The 19,007-nt window shown below is 45.3% G+C and overlaps 1 protein-coding gene across 1 annotated transcript in view; it reads left to right on the forward strand.

Annotated features, from left to right (window-relative positions):
• Positions 1-19,007, forward strand: part of LOC137643600 (dnaJ homolog subfamily C member 1) — a 298,910-nt gene that overhangs the window by 167,688 nt on the left and 112,215 nt on the right. Inside the window, exon 4 of the mRNA XM_068376321.1 lies at positions 14,101-14,213. Within this exon, the coding sequence (XP_068232422.1) occupies positions 14,101-14,213 (113 nt within the window). The remainder of the gene's footprint in view (positions 1-14,100; positions 14,214-19,007) is intronic.

The following is a 19,007-nucleotide window of genomic DNA, read 5'->3' on the forward strand; positions in this document are numbered from 1 at the left end:
GAACAATGCCCCCTGCTCACCCTCCTGTCCTTGAGTAAGATATCGTAGGTTTTCCATCTTCCATCTTCTGCCTAACACCACCCCTCTCCTCCAGCCTATGGACCAGCAAGTGATTTCAAACTTTCAGAAGCTTTATATGAAATATCTCTCCAAGAGATGTTTTGAAATCACTGATAGCACAAACCTCACCCTGCATGAATTTTGGAAGTAGCATTCGATGTAGTGATATGCCTCAGACTCATCGATAAAGCTTGGCGGTAGGTTTTGAGATGTACCTTGAACTCTGTGTAGAAGAAACTGTTGCCTGATGCCGTCTCCGCACGAGATTTCGAGGGCTTCCACGTAGGTCTGGAAGTCAATAGAGACAACATTAATGAGCTTCTATAGGAGCACTAAGAACTTACGACGGAGGACTTGAAGGAGTTGGAGGCCACGAAACTGAACGTAGTTCAGGAAGTGTTCTCTAGCTGCGAGGAGGAGGAAGATGGCCCCCTGACAACAGCTGAAATTAAGAAGGGTCTAGCTGCCTACCATAAAATGGCAGCTCTTGTAGAAAAAAGACGGCCAGAGAAGGTTTACACAGGTCGTGTTCTTGAGTAGTGTAATGACGTTTGCCCGAGTCATTTCTGGAACATTTTAATAAGCAGGCAGAAACAAGCTTCCTTGGATATTTATTTATTAAAGAGGCCTTTGATACTAGTAGGCCAAGATGAAGGTCAAAGTGATCCCCCTCCCCCCTAAAAAAAGGATGAATTTTGGAAGTAGGATTCGATGTAGTGATGTGCCTCAGACTCATCGATAAAGCTTGGCGGTAGGTTTTGAGATGTACCTTGAACTCTGTGTAGAAGAAGCTGTTGCCTGATGCCGTCTCCGCACGAGATTTCGAGGGCTTCCACGTAGGTCTGGAAGTCAATAGAGACAACATTAATGAGCTTCTATAGGAGCACTAAGAACTTACGACGGAGGACTTGAAGGAGTTGGAGGCCACGAAACTGAACGTAGTTCAGGAAGTGTTCTCTAGCTGCGAGGAGGAGGAAGATGGCCCCCTGACAACAGCTGAAATTAAGAAGGGTCTAGCTGCCTACCATAAAATGGCAGCTCTTGTAGAAAAAAGACGGCCAGAGAAGGTTTACACAGGTCTGTTCTTGAGTAGTGTAATGACGTTTGCCCGAGTCATTTCTGGAACATTTTAATAAGCAGGCAGAAACAAGCTTCCTTGGATATTTATTTATTAAAGAGGCCTTTGATACTAGTAGGCCAAGATGAAGGTCAAAGTGATCCCCCTCCCCCCTAAAAAAAGGAAAGGGCCAGTGAAGAAGAAAAGGATGAAATTTAGAAAATACAAAATAAAAAAAAAAAAATAAAAAATTAGAAAAAGGCAAAAAACAAAAAAAAAAAGAATGGTTTTTGACATAGGAAAACCTATTTTTTGGGTGATACAGTATAGCCATGTCATCCTGCTGGAAGTTCCTCCATGGCAGCTTTCTACTTGGGATATTTCTGCGAGTGATATACCAGTGAATTTTACCTTAGAGGTTATCACAGAGATCTAACTTCCTGAGCGAATATCCCGAGAGATCATGTATAAATCAGGGACGTGTTAATAACAAGCCATGGTTATCCTTCCCTGAATAGAATTACCCTTGTGTCAAAGGATAAGGAATAGGGTAGGATATGTGGGTGAGAGAGCCGTTACAACTCCCGATCTCAGTGTGCTACAACTAACACGTTTCCTATTGAACCATTCCAGGAGCAGCCATCACATGACGTGAGGTCTCACGCTGAGCATTGGGAATGGATGAAATGTAACGGGCGGGCCATCAGGACAACATGGCTGTTTCACCCAAAAATAGATTCTTCCTATGTCAAAATCTGTTTATTTGGGCTCGAGCCATGTCGTCCTGATTGAAGTGTACCAGAAAATAATCATTCTCAGTTGTGACCAGAAGAGTTTTAACCTGTTAAACCCCATAGACATAAGCATACTTCCTTTATCATTGGTAACTATAGCACCAAACCAATAGTGTAAGCGATATGTTTGTAAAAACATAGGAACAAAGGAAATCAATGCACAGTCCCACTCTCTATGAAGAAGATCTTTATTTCCAATAGATGAAAAGACCGAAGTCTATAACAGGAGGGTTAAAAGATTGAGGTACACTACTTTCATTCCGCACAGTAGGTCCAATGAAAGGAAACACAAAAAAGAACATTAGTCTTTTATTGTTTCCAAAATTTCATATCTGTAACAGTAAGCAGAAAACTGAAATTTTCAGACCCCAAAATTATGTAACAGAGTAGTAAAATAGTAACATTCATGACATAAAAGGAAAATATCACCTTAGACTTTACAATATTACTGAAGAGTCCCAATTATACGCTCCATAAGAGTCCATGCACAACACTCAAGAAGCTGGTTTAATCACACAACCAGTGGCCACTACAAAGTGTTTAATCTCTTCAACTGACGTAAGTTATGTTTGAAGAACGCTCTTGAAGATTTCTATCCTGTGAAAGCCTGTAAGCCTGCAAAGGACATAGATTGGAAAAAATTTAAGGAAGAGGCAACTTTTTTAGGGTCATGACCCAAGGATCAGCCCTTCTGGTGAAATAGGTGAGTTTGGACGTTAGCTGTTTCAGAGAAATATTAGATCCTGTTGTCTGCCCTTTAAAAAGTTGACTGCCTTTAAATGCCCGGCTCTTTATCAGGTAGGCCTTAAGGCACTCCACAGGGCACAGAGAAGGGTCCTCCTGTAGTGGAACACTCTCCAGGGCACCCAACATTTTGTGGGAAGTCCATTTTTCGTCAAGAATGCAGGATCTGGGTAAAGATTTACCTCCCCTGATTCTGAGATTTCAATGTGGCTATCATCCCCAAAAAGGAAGACACTCTCACTGACTCTAGCACCAGAAGCCATAGCAAGCAAAAAGATAGACTTTTGAATAAGATCCCTCAGAGAGGGACGCAAAGTGCAGGACTTTATCCAATGACCATGAAATAGCCTTGGGAGGAACATTAGGTTTCAGTTTAGCACAAGCCTTCTAAATCTTGTTGAATACCTCACTATTGAGCTCAATATCAAAAGCATAAACAATTGGTCTAGTTAGTGCTGACTTACATGAGGCAATAGTTGTAGATTCCAGACCTTGATCATGCAATGAGTTTAAGAAAGAAATACAGAAGTCCATAGAAATAGAAGAGGGCTGATGACTTTTCACGAATGCAACCAGTTTTTTCCAGGAAGACAAATATTGTCGTTTCAGGTGTTGGATTTGTACTCTTCTTTGAAGTCTATTCTCTCCTTTGGAACTCTGAACTTTCTTTTGAGCCGTGAGGGCGAGAAAATCATTAGCTAAAGGGTTCTTGTTATCTAAGAGAAAGTGAAGACAGTCTTATGTTGAACATCCTGGGAATGCACTGGGGATGGTAGAGGGATCTGGAGAGGTTTGAGTTCCAGAACAAGAGGATACCAATTGCTCTTGGGCCACTCTGTAGCCACAAGAGCTGCTGTTCCCTTGAAAGTCGGCAGCTTGTTCAAGACTTTCATTAGTAGGTTGAATGGTGGAAATTGTTAGATGCAAGACCACAGTTTCCAATCCAGAGACATCGCATCCGTTCCCATCGCTATCGGATATAAGTTTGGTGCTACATACTGGGGAAGCTTCTTGTTGAAGCTCTTCGCAAAGAGATAGATTTACAGTTCTGGGACTTGCTCTAGAATGAAACAGAATGAATTTGCGTCCTGAGACCATTCTGTAACTAGGGGCTTGGATCTTGACAGGATGCCGCTGTCGCATTGCAAACCCTTTCGAGGTGAACTGTTGAGAGATGCCAATTCCTCCGCTTTGCTAAAGTGAGGTTGGATAGAATCACGTGGTTGATATGAGGAGACCTTTGGCCCTGTCTGTCGACAGAGTGGACTATCCTCTTGATGTCGATGACTAATTTGATTTGTGATTTGGTCTTTGGGTTCAGTCTCTTCAGGGTCAGAAACACTGCCATAACTTCCAGAATATTGATGTGAAATATCTGAAATGTGATTGACCACTGACCCTGTAATTTCTTGGAAGGGGAGTGTCCTCACAACCTTGTTCTGAGGCATCCGTGTGTATTGTCACAGAAGGAGGAGGATACTGTAGAGTGATGTGTGTCGATAAACTCTTGGCAGTGGACCACGGCTTGAGTTGCTTTCGCAGCAAGTTCGGGGCTTTGTGGCGAAGATTTCTCCGAGCATTTGATGCCTTTCTTCTCCAGGCTCTGTTGGCATCTTTGAGTCTTGCTTTTAAGAACTGCAGTGAACCCAAGACTCTTTCCTGTTGCCGCCTGGTGAGTACTTTTGAACGGAGTAGGAACCTGACAGAGTTTGTGATTTCCTTTCTCTTGCCTTGCGGTAGAGAGAGGTTGTGAGACTTTAGATTCCAGTGAAGTCCTAGACACTGGAATTTCCGAGCTGGAGGCAGCCTGGACTTTTTGAAGTTGATCTGAAAACCCAGAGACTGTAGGAATTTCATGACTTCTTTAGCCGTACAAAGACACTCCAAGTTCGTTGCAGCCCTGACTAGCCAGTCGTCCAGGTATTACCATCACCTAGAGGCCTCTGTTCCGTAATTGTTGGACGATGACCTCGACTAGCTTTGTGAAAATCCTAGGAGCTACATTGAGCCCGAAGGGCATAGTTCTGAATACAGAGGCCTTTCTTGCCAGTCTGAAACTAAGGTAAGGCAGAAGTGTCTACCTATCAGAAGATGCCTATAGGCATCTGTAAGATCTATGGAGATGGTGTAGGCCTCCGGGGGTAGAAGGGTCTGTATTTGCGAGATAGTCAGCATTTGGAACTTGTCGTTCAGAATGAATTTGTTTAGTGGGGACAAGTCCAGAATAGTTTGAAGTGTTCAAATCTTTCTTGGGCCCGCAGAGTAGCCGCCCTTGTAAGTTGATGGATTTTGTGAAACGGATGACTCCCTGCTGGAGAAGATCCTGTACATACATAATTCTCTAAGAATGGGGTGGTGGGTCGGAAGAACTTCTTGAACTGGTGTGGTCTCTCTCTCTATTTCCAGCCTAGTCCTTTTGAGACTATGTTGTGAGCCCAGGGATCAAACTCCCATCAATTCCTGAGCAGGTGAGGTCATCCCCCCTACCGGGAGTTCCTCGTTGTTGTGAAGGGCCTGCATCTTTAACTGTCTTGCCTCTACTTCCTCGGCCTCTAAACTGACCGCCCTTTCCAGACCTTCCCCTGCCACTGGTGCTCTTCTTTTGAGCTTTGACAGGGGGAAATGTAGCGATGGCTCTCTCATACACCTGATTGAAGGCTGGAGACTGTGAGACAAACTGCTGGGGAACCGTGTACACAGTCTGAGGTATTGCGGCAACTGAGGCTATCGTAACAGGAAAGGATTTCCTTTCCTTAAAGTGTCTTCTGGGCTTCTTGCCTTTGGGTTGAGGTCCTCCACTGGGGGTAAATTTCATTTTAGAGGACCTACCCCACTTGTCTATGAGGCTCTTATTCTCCTGACCTACTTTGTCCCCTTAACCAATTTCATGGGGAAGAGGTCTTTCCCCCAGATATTGGAGTCGATTAGCTTTCTAGGTTCATGCCTGATAGTAGCAGCGGCCAGGACGTGTTTACGACATGCTCTGCTGGCTAGGAAGAAAGCATGGAGATCTCTATGAAACATGGTTAGGTGAGTATTTGCTAAGATTGAAGAGATCATATTTGGAATAGTTTCCAATAAGCATTTCTAAATAAGATTGGAAGGATAAAGAGGCAGATAGTCTCTCTTTAGCTTCCAATTCTTCCTTTAAGAGGGATTCAGGAATTCTAGGCAATTTCTCATTAAACTGCCTGCCTCCAATGTCTTTATCTAGTTTGCCAACAGTAAAGGTATGTTGGAAATCCTTCCAACCGTCCGAATCATAAGGGAGGGCTAGTTAGACCGGTTTGCACTATTCTAGCACTGGTAATGGTTTACCCTTCTCTACTGCTCTCTTTACAGCCCCTAAACTTTTGGAGGTGAAAGAAAAGACAGTATCCTTGGGGGCTACAAAAGTGGTCTGCTTCCTGCCAAAAGCAGAAAGTTGGGTGTTAGTGAATTCGGCTCTCTTCGGTTCCTTAACCAAAAGAGATGGAGCCTTGCTGTTGTCCCGGATGATTGTATCCTTAGGGATCATATCATCCCCAATGGACGCTTTTGAGGTAAGCCTTACATAACAGTAAGGATAACTTTGGATCGCTGGGAAGAATTCCAAGTCCGAGACTGGCTTGGATTCTAACCCCTCACCAAAGTGGAGGAACCCTTCACTTAAGGCTATATGTTCAGCATAATGCCAAGGGTTCTTAACTGCTGTGCATTCAGGTAAGCTTGAAGCTGGGGAAGCCTTAGAAGCAGGTGCGTTTTGTAAAGCTTCTATCCTCGCCCTGAGATCTGCTTGAGAACGTTCATGTTTGGCGGTTAGGTTTTCCATAAAAGCTTTCATGGACGCCATAAATTCCATTTGACTAGGAAACAGAAGGTTTGTCTATCGTAGGAACAGGTGTAGAGGTAGAAGCTGGGACCTGAGCAGCAGGGATGGGGTAACAAGCTAAAGAAGTATTGGGATCTCTACTCACCCGAGGTACATCCAATGATTCCTTAGGTGCTTCCGTGGTCAGCAGGATCCTCTCCCTCTCTGACGATACAGAAGCAGCTGTCAACATCTTGTCGGCATCCAGGCTTATGAATTGCAGATCATCCCGGACTTCATCATTCGCATGATCTACTGATACCGGTGGGAGTTGAACCGTCGGTATATAATTGATGACCAAAAACAGTAGTCACCTCGGCCTTGGGAAAGAGGAGGTCCTTCAACTCCATAGAAGGAAGATAAGGGGCACTTTGTTGAGAGCTCTTCTGAAAGCCTCTGACCCAATGACGGAGCGTCTTCCGACTCCATTCTTGCACGACGTCCAAGGAGACTTCGGTGGTGTGGAACCCAATATGAAGGAGATCTTTGCAAAGCTGACAGTTAGTCAGTTCCCAGATTGCAGTAAACCCCTTGGAACGACAGTCTGTATGTTTCCGGCAAGTCTTGTAGTCACAGGGCAACTTAACCCACCTGGTACAGGTGACTATAGACCACACCATTTCATCAGTAACCTGTAAAGAAGAAAAATTTCAATGAGTACAAATCATTAGAATATATTTCTTTTTAAGATTAAGCATGCGGAAGAAATTCTATATATAAATAAGCACAAGGTTAATCCTATTATGCATAGACCTACCAGCTAAAGTATGGCTGAAGACTTAAGATAATAAAGACTCATGCCAAACAGCTCAGAAATCTTTGGATAGTTTTGAAAAGAAACTATGAATGACATTGTAGTAGGAATATGGAGGAAAGGTTCACATCAAAAGAACACCAGTGCCTCCAAAGTCAATCTATTAGGAATATGGAGGAAAGGTTCACATCAAAAGAACACCAGTGCCTCCAAAGTCAATCTATTGGACAACCGAAGAGGGCATACTCTCTTATCATACTGCCAAAGCCAGCAACAACTGCCCTCGAAGCGGCAGTAGCTGGGTTAAGGCAGCCACTATATCTAGTAGCCAAGATAAAAACTGACTTTTTAACACCCCAGGCATGTCAACACAAAGCGGCAGAGACATTGTCAACTCGACAGGAAGAGAGTGGATAATCCCATAGGGAATGGTCCACAATCAGGGGGAAAGGTACAGGAATGAAAGGCAGCTAATAAGGGAACTTGCGAAGACCCGGTCATTATCATTAACTTAGGAAAAGAGGGGGATTAGCCCGTTAGATAATGAAAGCCGTACAAGACGGCCAGGAAGCTAAGAATTGAAAATGCAAAGGATGTCCTGACAACCAGGCGGGATCCAATTGACCAACTTCAGAGGACAATGTTCTTCAGATATGGAAGAGGATAGGAATAAGCAGATGACCAGTCTAAGGCTGCAGCTAAGGTGATAGAGGGAATGTCCCATAGCTAAAATACATCCAGTGGCATAGGATGGGAAGCTGCAGTCACAGAACAGGCAACTGCCAAGGCGTCAAAAGAAAACCCAGTGGGGAACCAACTCTTTTCCTAGGTAGGGTTAGGCCATAGGGAGAACGGTGCAGGCAAGCCTAGCCTACCTAGCGGGTGAGGGAAAAACTCAATAGCTAGGGTAAAATGACTAGACAAGAGGAACAGTAGTTCCCAATACAGTCAGGTTATGGCCTAACCAGGAAGAGGAAGGAGCAGAGAAAAAACCCAAGGTTGGTCTCTAAGGCTGCAGAGAGATCTATTTCATGGAAGGAAAGAAGCCAGGATAGATAGCCTACAAGCTATCCTGTCCAAAGATGATGACGAAGAGTACTTCAGTCGCCATGGAACTTGACAGGAATGGGAACAAAGTTCTACAGTAGGTAGGTAGAGACTCTAGCAGGCACAAGGGGAAGGGAAAAGGGTGGTGATGGGAGACTCAGAAGTTGGTAAGGCAGCACGACTGGAAGGCCTAACTGCCACATAGAACAGGAATAGCGTTTTAAGGGATCTGCAGTGATAGGGCACAGAGGACAAGTCATCACAACCAGCCAGAGCCTACCAAAAACTAAGAGGGAAGCCTAAGAATGGGTAAGGCAGCACAAGGGATTCTACCTGTCAGCATTAGAACACGGGGTAGTGCATTCCAATGGGTAAACAAGAAGTAGGCACAGGGAAGAAGTTCCCAGGACCTGTGCCGCCTTGCCAAACATAGGTTGAGTGTAAAACACTATACAACTCCCAGAGGGCCCTTCAGGACCGCAGCTCCCCGCTGTGACGAGTCGACAGCATGGGAGGATGGGCAGCCTCACGAAACCAGTAAGGTTAGGTGAAAGAAGGGGATGGTTCGCAAGTATAAAATCACCAGGCATGACTGCCGTCCAGGGTGGAGTTAGCCTAAATCAGTGCTGATAAAAACATACAAGTAACATCATAAAAAAGGGGTTGGGAAACCTATAATCATACCACACTGTAAAAGAATAATGTAAAACATATTTCTATAATAAAAAGACTAAATAACTAAGCATTTCTGAGTGATTTGGAAACATTATGCAACAATGCCAATCGCATACCGGCCACAGATAATAAAAGGCTTGCAAATTGAAAGAAAAACGGGGTGGAAACGCAGAATTCTCCAACACACAAGAAAAGGGTACTCGACTTGGTCGATGAGGAAGAAGCTGAAGCATCTATGATTTCTAAGTCTCTCAAAAAGCTAAGAAAACAGGCAGAAAAACTCCAAGCAACCATTAAAGATGGCGTCTGCACAAAGGGAATAGTTCAGGGAACGTGTTAGTTGTAGCACATTGAGATGGGGAGTTGTAATGGCTCTATCATCCATGTATCCTACCCTATCCATTATCCTTCGAGATAAGGTTAACTCTATTCGGGGAAGGATAACCATGGCTTGTTATTAACACGGTCCTGATTTATACACAATATCTCAGGATATTCGCTCCGGAGGTTAGAACTCTGTGATAACCACTAAGGTAAAATTCTCTGGTATATCTCTCGCAGAAATATCCCAAGTAGAAAGCTGCCATTGAGGAACTTCCATTAGGATGACATAGCTCAAGCCCAAAGAATTTAATTTTAAGTACAGTATATTGTAAAGTTGTGTTAATATTTTCTGACATATATTAATGTGTTTTTTAAAGTTAAGTGTTTGTTTTCTGACACATGTTCTGCCGCCCCGCCACTTCGCTCTCGGACATTGCCTCTCTCCAAAGGTAAGGTTCCACATTTTTGTTACTGTATTTTCCATTTATTATTGCATTACTGTACTGTCTGTTCTAATTATATATGGGATATACAGGCAATCAATGGTTAGCTTATTATTGAATGATCCAAATCGTTGTATATCATTGTGCTTAGTGGAGTTTAGCCTTATAAAAATTTAATGTGGAGTTTTTGTAGGGCTTGGAATGAATTAGGCTATTTACATGTAAAAGGCAACTCATTGCGAAAAAATCATGGTAGGAAAGACATTACAGAACCAATTAATTTCGTATTGTGAACCATCTCTGTACTAGCTAAGCTTTAACGCTAGTGGGAGAAGCAGGGTACAATAAGCCTAAAGGCTCCAACAGGGAAAATAGCCCAGTAAGGAAAGACAATAAGGAAGCAGGTAGAATACTGTGCCTGAGTGTACCTTTAACCCCTTCACTATGATGATGTTGCTTGATGTCAAAACATAGCAGGTACTACACATGATGACGTCCTAGATACATCATTTTGAGAGGGAGACTGTTTTGACTGTGTACATTGATCCGTATGGGAGCCACCCTTTCACAGCAGAGACATGCAAGGTACAAGCGTCTTATTGATTGCTTTTGATTCAACATTTCAGCCTCGCTTATTGGAAGAGGTTGCTTTGCGACTGATCGCTTGACTCGATCAGCGATCAAACCGCAAGATTCACTTTATGAGGTACCTCTTGGTGCCCTCAGCCCACTCAAGTAGGTGTTTGCTTTTCACTTGAGAGATTTGCTTGAATTATATCCTTCTGAGCTTGCCGTCCCTTTTGGGTTTTCTGTGGACAGTCGTTCTACTGCAACCGGCTGTCTTAGCCTGGTAGTTTAGATATCCAGGCAGCTTAGAAGCGTTCTTACGTTCCAACGTAGAGTGCCCTTGCTTTTTGGAGCTCCTAGGAAATCTTGGCAGCTGTCTCAGTGGCTGATAGTGCCAGTAGGGGAAAGTTAGCCTTCCACTTGAGAGTTCTGCTTAATGCAAGCGATCTCTCAGTACCTTGTGACACGATTCAAGTTTTAGCGAGCCTGTATCGCAGTGCCTTAGGTGAAAGTTTTCTTTTCACCTGATAGTTCCTTGAAGCAAGAGATGTCTTTTCCTCTCTTCTTTTCACCTGATGGTTGCTTGGAGCAAGAGATCACTCTTCCCTTGCAATGCAATTCAGTCTCAGTGCGCCTGAATCTCTGTAGCAAAGATGAAAGCTAGACTTTTACCTTATAGTTGGTTTGAAGCAAGGGATCTCGCTCTCTCACGAGCCCTGCACGCAATGCTTTTCAGTCACTCGTAGAGCCTGGATTATGGTACTAACACCTGAGTTTGTTTGAAGCAAGCAATCTCTCTCCACAACCTAATATGCCAACCCCAGTCCCTGATTAGCATCTGGATCGGCAATTTCTTCGTGTGTATACCTAGAGACTTCCAGCTTTTCCTCTCTCAGAGAGGCTTTTTGCGACCAGTGCAAAACTGATTTCTGGATACCTTAGGAGGACCTCAGTCTCTGTATCAGACAGAGTGGGAAATAATTTTCATCAGTGTTCTGGAAAAGGTTTACTCTCCTCTTGGTACCACTCTACCCCTATCTGCGATTTTTTACTTTATCTCCCAGGAGGGGGGGGGGGGGAGAGACTGCCCTGTCCAGCAGTGAGAAGCTATCGCTCAGGCTTGAACCAGGTCTTTAGATTGTAAGTGTTAGATTTCCTCCTCAGTAGAGTTGTCTATGTTCATACAGAGCTTTAACCAGTCATGTTCTCAGTCAGAAGTGAAACCACCTCCATTGAAAATGGCGAAGCCCCTAGTTCCTCGTAGGACCTTTTCAGACTGTGATCTCAAGTGAGACACTTTTTTTTATCTTGCCTTAGCCTCTACCATAGAGGTTAAGTGAGTTGCATGGTTTCTTTTACGATGTCGCCCTTCCAAGGGGATGGAGACAGGTTATGTTCAAATCCAGCAGTTCCTGTTTCTAGGTTCAGTTCCTTCCAGATTTAAAGTCTTCTTGAAGTAACTAATGATCCTGAAAAGCTGCTTTAGTCTCCTGTTTGAGTGCTGTGGCGCTACGTTAAGATGAACTGGAAGACCTCGCGCCAGGTCAGACACCTGTTTGTTATCTCGGGCAAGGTGAAGAGAGAAGGGTTACGAAGAGCACCATCTCTTCTTAGATTAGGCAAGTCATTGACCTAGCCGTTAATACTTCCATTTTATGTCAAATATCTTGACCTAGAGCTCATAATGTCAGGGGCAGTAGTACGTCCCTGGCGTTCAAGGGGAACCTTTCTCTAATGCAGGTTCTCCAAGCAGGGGTTTGGAAGAGACAAACCACCTTCACTCTCTGTTACCTGCTAGATGTAACTCATAGGTCCTTAAATATATTTACGATAGGCCCTGTGGTAGTTACACTGCAAGTGGTACAGCTGCTTTAGCTCCTCTCAGGTACTACTAGCAATTGTTCGAGGACAGTAGTTACGACATTAGTCTAGGATGGATGTAAAAGGAATAACAGACCTTTCTTTTCTTCATCTTCCCCTCTTTAGGGCCATAGCATTTGTAGACTCTGTCGGCTAGAGCTCCTACGACTGCAGATGCCCTATTTTAGTCTTTAGCTAGAATTATTTTACATATATTCAAGTTATGTCCCCAATCTCCTTAGGAGGAAGAGTTTGCAACGTCAGCTTCCAGTATGTATATGAACAAAGACATTATACAGAACAAAGACATTATTATACATAGCTTTGGCGGTCACAGTTGTGTTCTAATGCTCATACTCGGTGCACCCATTGGTCTCAAGCCACAGGTTTATGAAATGTAACGATGCACATCTCTTGCATTATCATACATGGATGTTGCAATCCCAGGAAAGTATCAGCCAGTAGAAGGGACTTCATCCACCGTTGTGTGATTCTCCTATGGTAAAGAACGTAGGGTTTGTATACAGTGAAGGAGCAAATCACAAATTCGGAGGTAATTTGTATTTTTCCTAATTATTAAAACCTTCAGTTCTTTACCCGCCAACATCTAACTAATGTCCAGAGGAAAGTCTTGACTGAGATCAAAGTGAGAAAGGCATGAGTGAGAGGTGAGAGTCCGTGCTTCTATCCTCTACCAACGGTTAACAACCGGGTGGTTTTTTACACCTCGTTAAAAGTTTTATAGCCATATGTCAGTTTGCCCAGATATATTCTCCCCATTGTAAAGAACTAAAGGTTTATATAGTTATGAAAAATACAAATTACCCCGGAATATGTGATTTTTCCTAACTACAAACTTGGGCTATTTACTCAAACTTGGGCTATTTACTCAAACTTGGAACGCCATCACTTGTTCCCCTAGAAACTCCAGCCTGCAATCAAAAGTGAATCAATATACTAGGTGAGTATGCAAGCCAGAATACTGGGCTATCTCCGCCAACTAACGGCGGATTGTTTACCTCCTATAAAAATTTTATGGCTAGTTTCCAGCTACACTGGAACAATATATCAATAGTAAGTTTTGTATGGTTTGGATAAATACAAATTACTTCTAAATTTGTGATCTTTCTAGTTATTTAAACTGTAGTGTAATGGTAATTGTGAGTGCTGGTGATTTAGTAGACAAAAAGAAATATATATTAAATTGGAAATAAGCTGATAATAATGAGAAAGCATGAAAAGAAGGAAAATAAATGTGATAATTGAAATATAATGTAATGAGATGGTAGAGAAAAATTATAAAGTAGACATTAAATGTAACTAGATTGTATACAGTATACTGAAGTATTGAAAAGAAATAGTGATATTAGATAGTTTAATTATAAGAATTTGGGACTGAAGGAAATTTAGAAATATAGTACTTCATGGTAGTTTATATAGCATTGTAAATAATTTAGTTTATTTATTTAAGGAAATGGTGTAAAAATCAAAGTTGTACTGTAATGTTCGGTACAATTAAAGTAATACTGTATAAACTACAGTTAAGGATATGATGGAGTCAACTGACCCTAGGCCACTAAATTTTTGTGGTTTTTAATTTTCACAGTGATTACTATTGCCTAACCCCTGCAAAAATTGGGGATGACTGTACAAACATGAGTATTTTAAGTTAGACTTTCTCGCTCAATCAGCCCCTCACATTCTTTAGCCAAAGGTCAAGTGGCTTGTCATAATAGGCAGGTGGGTGGGGCTATCCCCTTCGCAGCACCTGCCGTCAGTTAACTACCTTTTTAATGGTTCAATAGACATTCAAAGTCACTCTGAACTTACCTCCTTTGTAAAGAACTCAGGTTTGTATAGCTAGGAAAACACAAAATACTTTTAAAATTTTATCTTTTCTAAATTGCTGTGCATGTTTTTTTCAGGAAGAGTTTCTCGTTAAGAAGTACAAAATAAAGGATAGGAAGAAGAAGAAGCAAGAAGACTTAGAAAATATAGTGCTAATGGAAGAAGAGCTGGGAGGTATACCAAAACCAAGGTAACTTTTCTTTTTGCTAATTACTGTACAAGGTAAGACAATTTTAAAAAGGAAAGTCATCACCCCACCATGCTTTGTATTAGTAACAACACTTAGTATCTAATAACATTCAATGATACTGTATAGTAATAAAAAGTCACTAATATTTGGTGGTTGAAATGCACCCAAAAGTGAAAGAAAAAGTAAAAAATGCTTTATTGAAGCATAATTATCTTTTTAAAAGTCATGATTTTTTAGGATACAATAATGTCTGCTTGGTCTGAGCTGACAAAATTGTTGAATACTGTTTAGTCCTATGTGGTACAATGAATTATGGTTTGTGTGAAAAAAATCTTTATGGTTTGTGTGTTACAAAAAACTACATGTTACTTTATAAACTGTCATTTAAATTCATAATAAATTGTAATATTTTTGTTAACCCTCAAGTGGCCCCCCAAAAAAAATTACTTAATCTGTTAGTGTTTCCTTTAACAGGTAATGACAGCAATACCCTACATCCAGTAGGGAGTCAAGTAGAGGTACTAGAATAGGATTAACATTTCATAATCCTGCACCTGTTTACTTTGCTGGTCAGCCTGGTGAAGACTGTCAAAAGCAGGTTTACTGGGATAAATTATCTGACTTGATGAAATATGGAGAACCTGTTAAAGATGGGCCGCGAGAGTAATTTGGACTCCCCTCTGCTTTTGAAAGTGATATAGACTCAACAAGCTGATGATTAGATATTTTTTCCAACACGGAGTACTTACCTCGAACTACTTTCTTAGGAGTCTCTGGGATCTCCTCCCTAACCGACCAAGAATTTTGCGCAGTTCCCCCATTTCCGTTTTCCCTTGTCGGGTCCCTCCGTGGAGGATGGATACGTGCCCTGAGGCGACCCGGGGTCAGCGCGCGAGGGTGGGCTACTCGGTCTATGTCGCCAGTAAGCATCTGGTTGCTGCGTAGATAACATCTCGCCGCTCTCTCTCACATCCCGTCCTGCCCATCATTGTGTTACACGTGTTCCCTTTGTGCTTACCCGTTCATATCCCTTCCTTGTGTTACTTGTGTTGCTTGTGAATTTCCTTATGGAATCCCAACGTCGTTGTCCCTGGCCCAAGGCCGGTAAGTCATGCGGGGCATGGCTCTCTTAAGTTGAGCATCGATCCGCACATGTTGTGCTCCACGTGTAGAGGCAGAGTGCGCTCACCTGCCTCCACGTGTCCGGAGTGTGCGTCCTGGCCGGAACTGCAGTGGGCTTTGTTTGGTACAAAGAAGAAGAAGGCGTCGAAGCAGTCGCCGAGGAAGCCTGGTATCGGTTCGCCATTAACGTCTCCGTCAGCTCCTTCGGAGAGAGGTTCTCCTTCCCCTACCCCTATCCAGAGTAGGGGACGAGGTAAGTCCGTTGCGGGGGAACAGCCCATTGCTGTTCCCCATGAGTCTGATTTCAATGAATCTAGTTGCATTGTGCCTACGCAGACGAGTGGGGGGTCTGCTGTTGTGACGGAAGTGCTTTACGTAGACGATGTTCTGGTGCCCGCAGGATCCGTCTCGAGTGAGGACCCAGTGGGGGGGAGGTCAGGAACACCAGCTCCTTCCCCCCCATCCTGGCAGGGCTTTTCAGGTACAGCGGTTTCAAGGGGCTATCAAGACAGAGAAAGGCGAGCCGCTTGCTCTTCAGACCCCGACTCCATTGTGGGGACGGCGCCAAGGACGCCCTTCAGGTCACCCATGTGGCAGGAAGAAGAGTTTTCTGGCTGGTTTGCCTCATGTGGGTCACTACGCACGCCCCCGGCGCTTTCTGTTGCGCTACCGCCTGACTTCATGGAACCCGTCACCCCGGTAGTACAATTACAAGCCCCCATGTTGGTGCCAGAAGACTCAGAGGACTCAGATAGCTTCTCTTTTTCTTCGTCTTCCTCGAACGTTACCTCATCCTCCAGTTCTTCATCGTCGGAAGACTCCAGCGACCTGGAGATGAGGAAAAAGAGAAAGACGTCGAAGAGGAAGAAATCGAGCTCGAACTCAGGCCCGTCGAAGAAGAAGGCCAAAGTTGCGAGGAAGAAGAACAAGAATAAGTGTTCCAGAAAGAAGAGGACCATAGTGGCTTTTCCCCCTTGCGGGTCGAACAGGGCTCTTGCCGCTCCAGTGCCTGCCTCAGCGGCTGCTGGAGCCGCTTCCGCGCCCTTGCCCAGTGTCTCTTCAGCTCCGTCCACGCTTCGGATGCAGCCGTTGGCACACGTTAACTTTCCTTTGCCCTTGCCCGGCAATCCACGGGCTCCATCCGTTCAGCGGAGGCAGCCGCTGGCTCAGCCTGGCAGCTTCGTTCCCACACCCAAAGTCTCACCGGCTCCATCCAGGCATCGGATGCAGCCGCTGGCACAGCAGGGCACTCACTTTCCACGGATTCCCCCGTGAGGGGATAGACCTATGACGGCTACCTTCGCCTCGGCGGCTCCATCCGTGATGGAGGCAGCCGCTCCATCGAGCCGGCCAGATGTCAGGGATATGGCCGCCCTCACGGATCCATCCGTGATCGAGGATACAGCCGACACGGAGGATCAAGTGGTAGAGGGTTTATTAGATACTGGCGAATGCTCGCCTGATGAAGTATCCTCCTACAGGAAGGTATTGGCATTGATTCGGCACCACTACAGGCTAGACGAGCCCAAACCGTCCTCAGAGCAGGCCTGGCTTTCGGGTTTGGGGAGGATGGTGGATAACCCAGTACAGCAGAAACCATCCTTGACACTACCACTGGCTCTGGACGTGTCCCTGGGCATGGAACACGTCGACCGGTTTGTCTCGGGGCACAAGAACTCCCTCAGAGCCCAAGGATCCTTCAAGCTCCTGCCTGAACTGAGGACCCAGAAGAAATTTTATGTGCCAGACGGGCGGCCTGCGGGGCCTCGGACTATGGAAGAAGCCGTCGCGACTCTGAGCCAGGGCAGTACGGATGACAGGAGCCTTACTGCCCCAGTGGTCTTCTCTCAGGCGGAGGCCGCTGTGATGGAGGACACGTCGCAGGACATCATCAATGTGGCCTCCTGGCTGGACTGGTGGGCATGCACCCTAGCAGGTTTTCAGCTCTCCAACAATCTCTCGGTGCCGGAGAATCAAGCTCTGTTGCATGAACTCATACGTTCGGGGGACAAAGCCATGAAGTTCCTTACGTTCCAGTCCTTGACCCAGACAGCAAACTGGATCTTAAGAAGGAGAGACACGGTGCTCAACAGGCTCCCCCGTAGACTCCCCGAACGTGAGGCCAAATTCCTGAGGAATGCTCCGGTTTGGGGTGAGACCCTGTTCCCCCTACAGACGGTAACAGAAACTATCGAAAGAGTGGGGAAACTGAAAGTCTCGGCTGAGCCTAGGCAACCAACAACAAGATGTCCTCCACATAGAAGACCGTCTGTGGACGGGGCCTACCCGCCTACGCCATCAGCTAGACAGTAGGCCCCCTCCCCTTCCTGGCATGTCCCCGCGGCCCTCCCGTAGAAGTGGTGCCCCAACCCAGGACTCCTTTAGACGGAAATACTCAGGCTCGAGACGAGGCCGCTTAAACTGTCTCCCCAGAAGGAGATAGGAAGGGAGGCCCCCTACACCTTCCCACGCCACAGGTGGGGGGATGCTTCAAACACTATTGGCAAGCATGGCGGGACAACGGTGCGGACCCATGGTCCGTGGTAGTCCTCAGAGAGGGATACAGGATTCTCTTCCTTACAGAGCCGCCCCCTCTGATTCCCGAACATCGGGCGGAGTGGCTGGCCAAGGATCACATAAAGAGAGCAGCCTTGCAGGAGGAAGTGTCAGCCATGTTGGACAAAGGAGCACTGCAATCCGTCCAGGAATCGTCCCCGGGATTGTACAGAAGGCTCCTCCTGGTGGAGAAAGCTATGGGAGGTTGGAGACCAGTCGTCGACCTCTCGGCCCTGAACAAGTTCATCAAGAAAACATCCTTCAAGATGGACACGCCGAAGTCGGTACTGACAGCCTTGAGGGAAGGGGATTTCATGATGTCCCTGGACCTCAAGGACGCCTACTTTTAGATCCCCGTACACCCCTCCAGCGGGAAGTTCCTCAGGGTGAAGTGGGGATCCCAGTCTCTACAGTTCAGGACCCTCTGCTTCAGTCTGTCAGCAGCTCCTCAGGTGTTCACGAGGGTGTTCACCATATTATCAGCCTGGGCACACAAGCAAGGCATCAGGCTGATCAGGTATCTCGATGACTGGTTGCTGCTTTCAGCCCCAGAGGCAGCCTTAAAGGATCAGGGGGAAAAGCTGTTACAGTTCTGCAGGGAACTGGGGTTACCATCAATCTGGAGAAGTCCCAGTTGGTCCCCACCACCAGGTTGACGTACCTAGGGATGGTCCTGGACTCCCAGGTAGCAAGGGCATTCCCCTCTCAAGAGAGGCTGGACAATCTGGATCATATAATGCGACCATTCCTATCAAATGCACCAATGAGAGCCAAGGATTGGCAGAGACTCGTGGGCCACCTGGTCTCGCTGGAGAAGCTAGTTCCTCAGGGGAGGCTCAAGCTGAGGCCGGTCCAGTGGACTCTGAAGGACCTCTGGTCACCAGAAGACCCACCTCAGACCTTAGTCATGATGACTCCAGCCACCAGAAACATGCTCCTCTGGTGATCCGACAGGGCGAACACCCTACGGGGAATGCCGTTCGCGTCCGCTCCTCCGGAGATGTTGCTCTTCACGGCCCCGTCAAAGGAGGGGTGGGGAGCCCATCTGCTCGAAGAGACAGCAGAGGGAAAGTGGTCCCCGGAGGAGAAGCTCCTCCACATAAACCTGCTCGAGCT

This window comes from Palaemon carinicauda, chromosome 7, assembly GCF_036898095.1.
Source record: "Palaemon carinicauda isolate YSFRI2023 chromosome 7, ASM3689809v2, whole genome shotgun sequence".
Lineage (NCBI taxonomy): Eukaryota > Metazoa > Arthropoda > Malacostraca > Decapoda > Palaemonidae > Palaemon > Palaemon carinicauda.